The 11,876-nt window shown below is 37.6% G+C and overlaps 1 protein-coding gene across 1 annotated transcript; it reads left to right on the top strand.

Moving 5' to 3' along the window:
• The first annotated feature begins 7,464 nt into the window (after positions 1-7,464).
• LOC131335631 (protein C2-DOMAIN ABA-RELATED 4-like) lies at positions 7,465-9,521 on the top strand. Its single transcript, XM_058371076.1, has 3 exons — positions 7,465-7,847; positions 8,346-8,441; positions 9,080-9,521. The coding sequence occupies exons 1-3, from the start codon at positions 7,716-7,718 to the stop codon at positions 9,368-9,370; spliced, it is 519 nt and encodes a 172-aa protein (XP_058227059.1). The 5' UTR covers positions 7,465-7,715; the 3' UTR covers positions 9,371-9,521.
• Positions 9,522-11,876: the final 2,355 nt, after the last annotated feature.

The following is an 11,876-nucleotide window of genomic DNA, read 5'->3' as shown; positions in this document are numbered from 1 at the left end:
AACCGACCTTAGGGCACGTGGGACCCTAATCAAAATAAATTAATAAATATATAATCAAATCGTCACTGTTTTTGTGGGACTGTAGGCCCTGTTCCAGAACAACTTTTTAAAAAATAAGTACTTATTTCACATTTTTAAACTAAAAAATAATGTAAATAAAAAATAATTTTTTTATTTTTTTTTGCACCGTATAAAAGATTTCGATAAGATCTATCAAACAAGATCCATATTACTAGAAAAATTATTTGCGTAATCACATTATTTTTGAGCTTGAAATTGTCTTATTAAAAAATAAGTACTTATTTTCAGTTGTGGAATGGGGTCTGTGACTCAGAGAGAGAGAGAGAACCACCAAACTCCCAACGAACTCACTTATTAAGGGAATTTATTGCTGTCCCCGGGACGGATACGGGGCACGTGGGCATTTGTGCTCTCATTCGAAATTAAAATATATATTTTCATATTTTTGTATAAATTAGCATAATTATAAAAGTGTGCTAATATGTAAACATACACACTTGCATATATCTCAAAAATGTACATATAAAATTAATTTTATGTCTGAATTTCATCATATGGTGTATTTATACTTGTTGCTTTGCGAGCTATTTGTTTAGTTGGAGTTAATGCTTTCTTGATTCTCTTTATTTTTTACTGTCTGGGAGAAATATTTTAAAATAAAGTCATTAACAAAATTAGTTCGATCATTCTAAAACTTGTTGATGCTCATTTAAAACATACTTTAAAAATTTTGTCTGAAATTTTGTGCTCATTTTTACCTAATTTAACTTAAAGTACACCTTATAAATTTTTTTAGTTAATAATGCATGCCATAATTTTGTACGATCTTACTGTGGTTAACTAAAAAAATAAACTTTTACTATTATGATTAATAGGTGCCCCACTAGGTTATATTCCTAGATTCGTTCCAGCTTGTCCCTTAACCAACTCTTTACGTAATTAAATAAAAACCATGGGGCACGTACACTTCAACCATAGTGGGTCCTGTTTCAGTCCATACAGAAAGTATTCCTTTTAAATATATTTTTTTAACAACAAAAAAACATTAATTTGTTAATCAGAATAAAATTACAATGATTAAGAGAATAGAAAGTACAAATTAAAGCATCAGATCGAACAAAATGCATCACAATTGTCTTTTAAACTAGTACTTGCCAAGGTCGGTAGGATGTGTAACGCCCTGATTTTCGGACACGTTAATTAAATCCTTTTTAATGGATTTAATAATTCATATGACTGATTTAAGAAATGAAATTTTATTAAATAGAGTTTAGCAGCGAAAATCTCAAATATTAAAGTCAAAATTTCTTAATTGTCTTACAACCCCAAAAATAAAACAAAATTTGACTAATATGATAGCATTTTTGGAAATTCAAGTAATAGCATTTCAAACTAACAGAGCTTCTAAAGGTAAGACATCCAAGACTCGACAAACTCCCCTTCTTCAGCTGGGAGGTCCTCACTCTGGTACTGATCAACTTATAGAGGATCCTGTTCTTCGGTCTTCTGATATCCTGCACCCATTGGTAGGGCTATAAAAGAACCGAATCGAGCCGAACCCTGTTAAGTTCGGCTCGGGTTCGTTAAGGTATGAGTTCGGCTCGGGTTCGGCTCGAGTTCGATTCGAGCCTGAACAACTTGGCTCGAGTTCGGCTTGTTAAAATTTTTCAAGGCTCGGTTGGGTTCGTTAAGATACTAGTCTAGCTCGAGTTCGGCTCGGGTTCGATTCGAACTTGAACATCTTGGCTTGAGTTTGGCTCGTTAAACTCAAATGAATCGAGCCAAGCCGAATCTAAGCTTGAATTGAGCTCGTCAAGACTCAGGTTTGATTCGACTCAGCTTATTAAACTCAAGCGAACTCAAACTCTCTCATTGATCCCATAGAATTTAGGAGAAAAATAAGTATTGAATTATATATACAACCTTAAAATTTTTTACATTTACAAATAGACCTCTATTGAATTATTAATTAAATTTAAATATAGGTTCGCGAACCTAACCGAGCCGAAAATACCGTTAGGCTCAGGTTCGGCTCATTTACGGAACGAGCTAAGAATTAAGGTTCAGGTTCAGTTCGTTTAGCAAACGAATCGAACTCGAACGAGCTCTTACCGAATCGAACCTCGAACAGTTCGCGAATGGCTCAATTCATTTACAGCCCGACCCACTAGTAAATTGATCGCCAAGGCAACCGATTTACCAGGATACAAACGTATCCGTGAGTGATAATTCACCCAGTAGAATAATCCTAACCCTACCAACCCTTACTCTACAATTAGCAGTTCAACAATATAACAATTGATAATATACAGATGGTATAGAATAATAGCACATCGTATTTTTCTTCACTATCCATCATCTTACATGAAATCTAAGGAACCTCTCCACGAGATCCTTTCCTCCTACATCCACCAACTTTGACCGTCCCATGGAATAACCCTCCCTTTATTTGTCTTGCACCAAGGTTCTAAGCGAATACTACTAAATTATGTACTTAGTTTGGATTCGCCTACAACCATAATAAATGAAGAGCTCACCATGACAACTCAGCATTAGGGGTCGCACTATCTCATTGTCAGGATCCTTTACCGTCTTCCAACTCTACACACTGGGTACTTTACCATACCCCTAATCTACAAACTGGTACTATACCGTATTTAGGGATCTTTTACCGTTTTCCAAAATACTGTACCCGAAATCCTTTACCGTCCTTCACACACACACTGGGCACTGTACCGCATTTAGAATCCTTTACCGTATTCCAAATCCTGTACCCAGAGTCCTATACCGTCCTCCACACACTCTGAGTACTTTACCATACTCGGGGTCCTTTACCGTTCCCCAACTCAACTAAAGGCACTTTACCGTACCAGGGTTCTTTACCGGCACCCAACATCCTAAATCAACTTTACCATTTTATCATTTACTTATACAAGTCTATATGTTCACTAATCAAAACCATCCCATGAATCCAAGTGCATTCTAGCATGAACAACATCAATAACATCTCGATTCATAACATAATACATTTTAATGAGATAAAAAGTACATATCAAATAATATTGTGCGAGTAAGTAAACACATAATATTTTATGATTGGGCTGATGCCCTTAAGGTTCGTTGAAATAGTAAATTAATTAATTATAGCATACACTTATTCTACTAAAAAGAAATCAACCACATAGTTTAGGTTAAAATTGAGAACTAAAGTATAATCAGGGGGCAAACTGCAATTTAAGAACATTATGTTTAAAATCAAAACGTGTATGCACAGTGGTGCATTTCTTATTTCAAAAAAAAGAAAAGAAGAGTATTCTCGATTTTCATGATTTCCGATGCATTCGTGCGATTTCTCCCGTTATCACCTATTTAAATCTACATATAGGAATTATTTTATACTTAGAAAAAAGTAGGGAAGCGATTATACAACCTTTAATCCGGATAAAACGATTTAGTGGAGTCCGGTGGGTTTTTATTTGGCGGCAAAAGATCGGTATTCTAGCAGCAACTTAGGGCTGGAATAACTTGACTAAACATCTTCTGTTTTGGACGATTCTTGTGTCTAACGCGAAGATCTTGAAATGCTCTACAAATTTCGTGAAGAAGTCTAAGCCCGAAAACCACTCTAAGTAGGAGAAAAATGAACGTTTAGAAGATTCGCCCAATCTGCCTGGAAAAATGAATCCGAGAATTTTACCAAACTTTGAATGGCAATAACTTTATCAATTTTTGACCGTTTTGGGTGATTCTTGGGTTGAAATCGAAGCTCTCGACCTCCTGTACAACATTCGTGAAGAAACTCAAGCCTAAAAACGACATCAACAATGAAGAAAAAGGCCATGAACAGAAGTACGTGATATAGACGAAAAACGAAATTGTGTGATCCCTCTTTTTTTGTTTCTGTTTTTGCAGTGGACTAGGAGTGTTGTATTGTGAGAGAGAAGTGTGGTTTTGAGGATAAGTATGGAGGTGATGGAATGTGAGAGGAGAGAGATATAGTTTAGGGAGAGTTTGAAAGTGAGTGGATAAATGAAAAGATAGAGATAGAGGGAGAGATAGGTGAGGGATGGGCATCCAAATCCCATAAATTATGGGATGGTTACTAATATCTTTTTTGCATATATATAGACACACTTATATATAGTTACAAGCTAATTAATAATGTATAAGCTAAACTAATTTTAATTACTAAAAATTAATCTAGGTTATAGTTTAATCTAATTACACTTTTAAATAATTAATCGATTACTATAGACTATTTGATTAAAAATAATAATTTCTTTATTCAAAAAAAAAAAATGGCAAAAATCCAGGTCGTTACAGGATGGAATGAGCTCATCTCCATACCTAATTTCTCCGTACTCTAAAATTGTAGTATGTGGGCCCATTCCAAGTTTATAATTGTCATGACCCACAAAACACTCGCAAATAGAACATGTTTAAAAGTTTGATTAAACATGAGAAATCTAACAAAACACAAGGAAAGTGTAATACAATGTTAACCTAAAATGATCCATTTAACGGAACAAAATACGTCTTGTTCACATGCCTATCAATATTCAAGCAAATTGATTTGTTTGCAAATTAACATGTTAGGGACAAAATTTGGGCTGTTAACATGAAACTATCCGCTTGTTCGTTTTGGTCTTAAAAACCCTTACGCACAGTTTTCAATAAATTTTTTATATCTATCTCTCTCTACTCATTAGTCTAAAAAAATCTTCCTCAAAATTCAAACCGTACAGTTTGAACCTTATGACGAACTAAAGCCTTGCAGAGTCAATAGTCTCTTCTAAATACATGAGAAGATTAGCAAATGCGATATCAAGCTCACTATATTGAGTTGGCCCCCGTTTAGTCTATGGGCACTCGCTGTGCCAACTCTGATGCGGAACCTAGAATATTTCATCATAGCTTTGGATTCTACGACCAGCACAGAACTTACCGAACGGGTTCCAAATCATTTTATCAGCGAAATAGTTACCAAATGGGTTGTTATAAATTTGACCCCGCGGGCGGTTGTTAACTGGGAAGTAGCCAAATTCTAATTTCCTTCTTCCACTAAATTTGGAATATCTCCGAGCTCATGATTGGAAAATTAGGTTGTTTTGAATTCTGAAGTAGCCAGATCATAATTTCCATATACATGTACAACAAAATGGGAATTTCAACGAAGATGCCGCAAGAATAAAAACATTCAAAATCCCTAGGAAAAAAAAAATAACAAAAGAAGGGACCATATTCAAAATGTTAGGCAGTCCGGCCATTAATCTTGTTTTACAATCTTTAATAAGTTTGTTTAATGGTTTAAGATTTAGGAAAAATGACTACCAAAGACGTGTTTTGATAATTATACCCGCTAAGGACATTTTCAGCATTAACATATGTTTTTAGCATGTCCTTGGCAGGTATTAATTATCAAAATAGGTCATGGACTGTCATTTTCCTTAAGATTTAACACCCGATAACTGATCACCTTCCGGTGCCAGCCAAAGACTAGAGATATATACACCGGGAACCAGAAGGGATTGCAAATTAGGGGGCCAGTTAAATCAAGGGCCTTATCCCCCATCCAAACACCCCGCAAGCAGAGGCGGACGTAGGGAGGTGCAAGTGGGGGCCTGGGCTCTTGTGCACCTCTTAATTATCCAACTAACTATACTATATTTTCAAGTTAATTTTAAAAAATAATATAGGAGCGGCCCCTATACGTCTCTTGAGTGAAGAAAAGTTGATAAATTTTCTCTAAATGTGTGGAAAAACCCCCCCTGAAGTTTCAAGTTACCCAGCATTTTTTAGTCGTAGCTATAAAATTAATGCGATTATGTAACTAGAAGTAATTAAATAGCAATATTTGTATTATTATAGATTATATGTTTTGTTATTAATGTAAAAATAGATGTGATTCGGGTCCCCGCAAAGTACAAATCCTGCGTTCGCCACTGCTCGCAAGTCTCAACTCTACCGGTGTCGAGTTGTTTTGAAACAGTGGATTGAAAACAAGACTTACAAACAGTTTTCCAGAAAATTTATTAGTGTGCTTGGGGAATTTCCTTATTGTTTCGTTTGTCCACTTTTTTTGCCTACCAAGTTTTCTCGTTCTTTTCTGGATAGGCTATCAACCATGATCAGCTCAAACGGTTACTCAAAAACAAACGGAAAAATCCACGAGGGATAAAAGTCCAGTCCAGCCATCCAGAAGCATTTTAGTCAACGAAGGGAGGGAGACACAACGGACAAACCATCAGCCCGCGTGTCAGAGGAGAGCGATCGACCAATCGCGGGAGTCAAAAGTCTACTCCGTATTTTTTTATGTATCGTCCGTTATTCCCTATATTTTAATAATTATTTTTTTTTATCATTTTTTATGTTTAGTTTATGAAAATATACGTACATTTTTCTTTGATTTTATAGAAAGCAAACAATTTTAGGACATCCTCATATATACTCTCTCCATCCGAGTTTGTTGATATATTTTCAACATTCGTGTAATGTTTTATATTATCTCTATGTTTTCAATTTATAATGTAGTTCATGATTTTGAAAATCTTTTATAAAGAACTAAGTAAGATTTATCAAATAAGATTCATATAATATATTTTTAGAGAATCGTATTGAAAAATATGTTAAATTTTGTAAGGCGTGTGGAATAGTAAAAGTAAACAAACAAATACAGACAGATGGAATATGTAATACTAGTAAGCACACAAAATGAGACGGAGGCCATAATAAAATTAAAGATTTTTTCAATGACTACTCCCATAAAGATTACTATAGCCTTCACGGTCTTTATCAATAAAGACTAAAGAGTGTCTTCCCTTACTCCATCACACAAGACAAAGTACATTAGTATTGTGGTGCAAAAAAGTTTAGATTTTGATATTCGCACTCTTTTTTTTTTCTTTTCTGAAGGCACTTTGCTTTGTTTATGAAGTTACTATTAACTTCACGTTAAAAGTGGAGCGCCATCAGTAAAAAATGAAACACGAAAATCAGTTTCCAAAAGTTTTAAGATTACTTTAAGTGAATGGTTTTGAATAAGCAAGTGCAGCCGCTAGTGTGTTTGAGTGTGCACGCTTAATTCTATAAACGAAGATGATCATTAGCATTGTATCAAGCATATGCTGGTAAAAAAAAAAGAGAATTGATTTCATATTCTCTTTTTTATATTCATATATAATTTTGTTTTTTAACAAAAAAAAAATACACACACTTTCAATTTTGAATAAAAAAAAACATAGTGTGAATATCACAAATGGAGGGTGAATATCACTCCACTAAAGAAAGTATACCAAATATATGGTCATACCAAATTACCAATTACCCACTGCTACCAGTCCCAGAGTGCTGACCCGATTACCCAAATAACCATTCTTGACGAATCCGGCCCACTGAATCTTCTAGAGAAAATTGAAAAACAGCTCTCGTGATTTTTCTTTTCTTGGGAGGAAAAAAATACTAATCAAATCAAATACTACAATGAAGCTTCGAAATGGCTGTATTAAAAATTTAAAAGGCTCCACCACTGGCTGATCAAAAAAAAAAAAGGCTCCACCACTGAAGAAGATTCATAGTAGACTCCAATAGAATCGAACCCACGTTCTCTTTCCACTTTTTCAAGAATCATATCGCATAGTATAAATTCATCAACAATCAACGACCCAACCACTCTGGTTTATCGGGAAAACTGAGAGATGTCTGATTCAACGATGGAGAAAATGTTGGGTCTCCTCAGGATCCGCATTCACAGGGGCATCAATCTCGCCATTAGAGATGTCCATTTGAGAAGCAGTGATCCCTACGTTGTTGTACGGATGGGCAAACAGGTAATTTATCCTTTACCCCTCTCTCTCCCTCACTCTCTCTCTGGTCCTGGATCTCGATCCCTTTCAGTGCACTTATTTTGTTTTCAGGAGTCAATCGGCCCTGCAGATTTCTTGTTTTAAGAAAACTGTAGGCTAGTTTTCGAACGAGTTTGTTCTACTTGCCCCTTATTGGGTAGTTGGGAGAGTCGCCCAATCTGACTACTTGGGCATGGTTTTGTTTTCATAAATCTCCGACGGTTAAGGGTGTCTGAGCCAGTTTTTGCGTAATTCGACTATTTCTCTCCCCCGATCCGGTAAAAGGAGGGCAAGAGACTAGGCGATTTACAAGAGACTTCTCTCGTACGGCTTGACCCCAAGAGATAGTCAGTTTCGAAGATGTTTGAGTTTATACCGGAGTAGCTCATAACTTTTGCCAGTTGAGCTACCCTTGGGTTTTGAAAAAGCTCTCTCTCTCTCACACACACAGCTGATGTTGTTTGTATGTTTGGTGTGAAACAGAAACTGAAGACTCGAGTAGTGAAGAAAAATGTGAATCCAGAGTGGAACGAAGATTTGACACTTTCTATTGCAGATCCAAATACCCCAATCAAGCTTGTAAGTGCTTTTTCATGTATTTTACTCTTCGATGGTCCAGTAACGACCACATCCGCCAACCGTGACTATGACGCTGATAGAATTTAAGAAAATATTACTCGTAATATATACTCTGGCGCATTTCACTAACTAAAATAATTATTTTTCCTATTCTAAATCAAGTTGTAAGCCTTGGATGTAATTTGAATCCCCTACAAGCCATTTTACCCAAGCTTTCACTTTCGACGATAGTGACAATGGTAGGGACGATGCTCTAAACAGGCTAACAGCACCTTTGGATTCAGTAATTTGGTGAGAAAAGAAATTAAGGGTATAGTGATTTGGTGAGAAATGAAAGAAAAACGTACGAAATACTAGTTGTGTTTTTTGATTGGCTGGCTCCTTTATGATGAGAAAGGGCTCATCACAACTATTCTCACAATCAAAAGGGCCCCTAAAGTATTTTGCTGAGTTGAGGCAAGGATTGAAACACGAGTCTAGATTCTCTCGTGTGACAATCCTTAGGTGACACTAGATCTAAGGTGTCACTGAAACAATAGGATACTCTGCTATAGGGACGGCACTCGAGTCATTTTGACAAATTTAAAACAAATTCTGAAATATTCGGTATATGTGCTTATTTCTTTTTGTAATTGCAGATGGTCTTCGATAGGGATACATTCACATTTGACGACAAAATGGGAGATGCTGAGTTTGATATCAAACCGTTCATAGAAGCTGTAAAAATGCGGTTGGAGGGTCTCCCAGACGGAACCATTATCACAAGAGTAAAACCGAGCCGCCAAAACTGCTTGTCTGAAGAGAGCAACATCATATGGATCAATGGAAAGACGGTCCAAAAAATGTTCCTCAGATTGCGAAATGTGGAACGCGGTGAGCTGGAGTTGCAGTTGCAGTGGATTGATATTCCTGGTTCGAGGGGTTTGTAAAATAGAACCGGATTAGGGATATCCCGATTCGTTGCTCTATATCGAGACATGTAAATGAGTGAGATTTTTGTACAAATTTTTGGATTTACCTACTTCTTTCGACTTTCCCTTGGTAATGAACTCGGTGGCATTTAGGCTTTTTGTCTATCAAGAATCCGTTCTCATATTTTTCGTGCATTCTGGTCTAATGGGAAATTTCAAGGGAACAAGTTATACTTCTAACGAGTAGCATTCAAAAGCTAAAGCTTCTCAAAATCAGAGTAGAAATCCAACAAAAGTTGCCTTGTGCTCATAAAAATTGATTAAGCATTTGTGATGCGCTAGGAGTTCTCTTCAACATATCTCAAGTTTGAATTTAATGAACTGAGCTAATAATTATGTCTTTTTCCCATTCGGATGGAGTATTTTTACCATATACATATGCTTTCTAAGTTTTAACTTACGCGCATTGCGATTTAATTGTATGTAGGGGACCAATTCTACCGTTAAGGAGCGGGAATACCAATTAATTTGGTAATCCCAAAAAAGTTTTGAACCCCTTTTGAAGTTAACTCGTAAGTCCCACGCTATGTACTTCCACATCAACTACAATACCCTAATCTGATCTAATCATTCACCAACTCCAATTCCCTAATAAAACACCTGTTTTCTATTTCTTGTATCTTTTGCATACGGAAGCTATGAGGTTTGGGTTGAGGTTTTAGATTCCAGTACCTAACTCTGTCTATTGTTAAGGCAAAGATGAGTAGCAATCAAAAAGCTGGAAAGTCTTCGTGGACTATGCAAAGCCGCCAAAGGGCTTGTAACCCAATGATATTTCCTGGTCTTTTCAGGAGAGAGGTCAGAATTCGAGCCCTGTCGTGAATATTTGTGTGGACTTACTAACTCCCATCAAAGTCCTGCTGATCTATAACGTGTGGCAAAAAAAAAAAAAAGACTATGCAAAGTCTTCGCTACTTCATCGATCTAATGGTAGTTTCTTTAGAATCCCGCATTTGATAAATCGTATAGTTATCTAGAATAGCTAACAAAATTAAAAAGTAAATTCAGAAAATTGGTTACCTGAAAACGCAATTTAATGTGATCAGACCTTTTGAATTACTATAATGGACAGATAAAGAAATCACAACCAGTTAATTAATTTCAGTAATTAGAACCAAAAGTAAATTTGAACTTTCTAGTAGAAGGCATTGTGTGGCCCGTGATCCTTGATCCTCGTTCCTCCGCTGGTGGTTCGATGGTCGCTGAGCCTTCTTCTCCTAGCCTACACAGGGAGCGCACGGCTAAGACCCGGCCGGGGGTTGTCCCGGCAAGGCCCTCCGGCGAGAGGATAAGTATGTGAAGGAAGAAAGGGGAAGAGACTTGGGTTTTGAGTGGGTATTCGCATGTATGAGTGCGTACCTTTCCAGAGGCGTTATCCTTTGGTATTTATAGAGTTCTCTGACTTGCTTTCCAAGCACGGGCACGTGCCAGGCGACGTTACCGTGACGTCACCGAATAGATCTGGTTACCGCTTTTGGGGTTGAGCTGGCACACCCATGTGCGCCCATGATCATCTTCTGTTATAACCGCTTTTGCATGTAGGAAGAAGCGTGACTCAGCAGCAGCAGTCGTCGGTAGCAGCCGTACTCCGCGGGTGGCTGAGCACGATCCTGCCGACCCTGGCACGTGACCGATGGGAGAGGGTACGCTGCAAGGGAGTGGCCGAGCACGGGCTTTTAATTCACCGAGCCTGTGGCAAGTGAGGGTGGCGATGAAGAACAGGGACGGGAGCCGTGCACAAGGTTTCTGATTGACACGAACTAGGCTTGGTCCGTTCCACAGTGAAGTTCTATGTTCGGCCTGCTACAATAGCCCCTCAATTTCTGACTTCGCCGAGCGCGCAGTGGAAATTGAAGTCAAGCCACTGTCGAACTTGATGTTTGCCGAGTGTGACTCGTGAGAAATCGAAATTTTTTTTTTTTTTTTTGGCCGAGCTCCGTCTATTTTCAGCGACCGTCATTGAAGAGCTTTAATGGAGGGATGCCAGGTATCGGTTTTCAATTGAGTGTAGCTGACAGAAGGACAGCTGGCAGACGTGGGTTTCTGCAGGGTTATTCTATTACTGCCACGTGTCGAATTCTCGTTGGTCGTCAGTTCGGCGGTGCAATGATGGGCGGGAGATTCAAATCTCCAACCCTACCCCTATATAAGGGGCAACGAGAGGAAAGAGAGGTTACAGACCCCTTCTCTCTCTAGAACTCCATAGCCAAAAGCTCTGTCGCCTCCCTTCGTCTTCCAGCTTCGATCCTCACCATTTTCGTTGCAAGATCCCGTAATAAACCCCATGTATGAGTTCGCTTTTCATCCCTCATATAGTTTGTGCAATTTTTCCACACTTTCCTTTCTTTTTTCTTGGGTTTTGGGGCTTTTTTGTTCATAGTGAACAGTGTGAGGTCTGGAGATGAACGGACTGTTCATCTTCAACCTATTCTAACGACGTTCGTGTTTGGCCATTGTTGGAATT

This window comes from Rhododendron vialii, chromosome 8a, assembly GCF_030253575.1.
Source record: "Rhododendron vialii isolate Sample 1 chromosome 8a, ASM3025357v1".
Classification (NCBI taxonomy): Eukaryota; Viridiplantae; Streptophyta; class Magnoliopsida; order Ericales; family Ericaceae; genus Rhododendron; species Rhododendron vialii.
The sequence above is the reverse complement of the archived record's forward strand: the minus strand, read 5'-3'. Positions and strand labels throughout refer to the sequence as shown.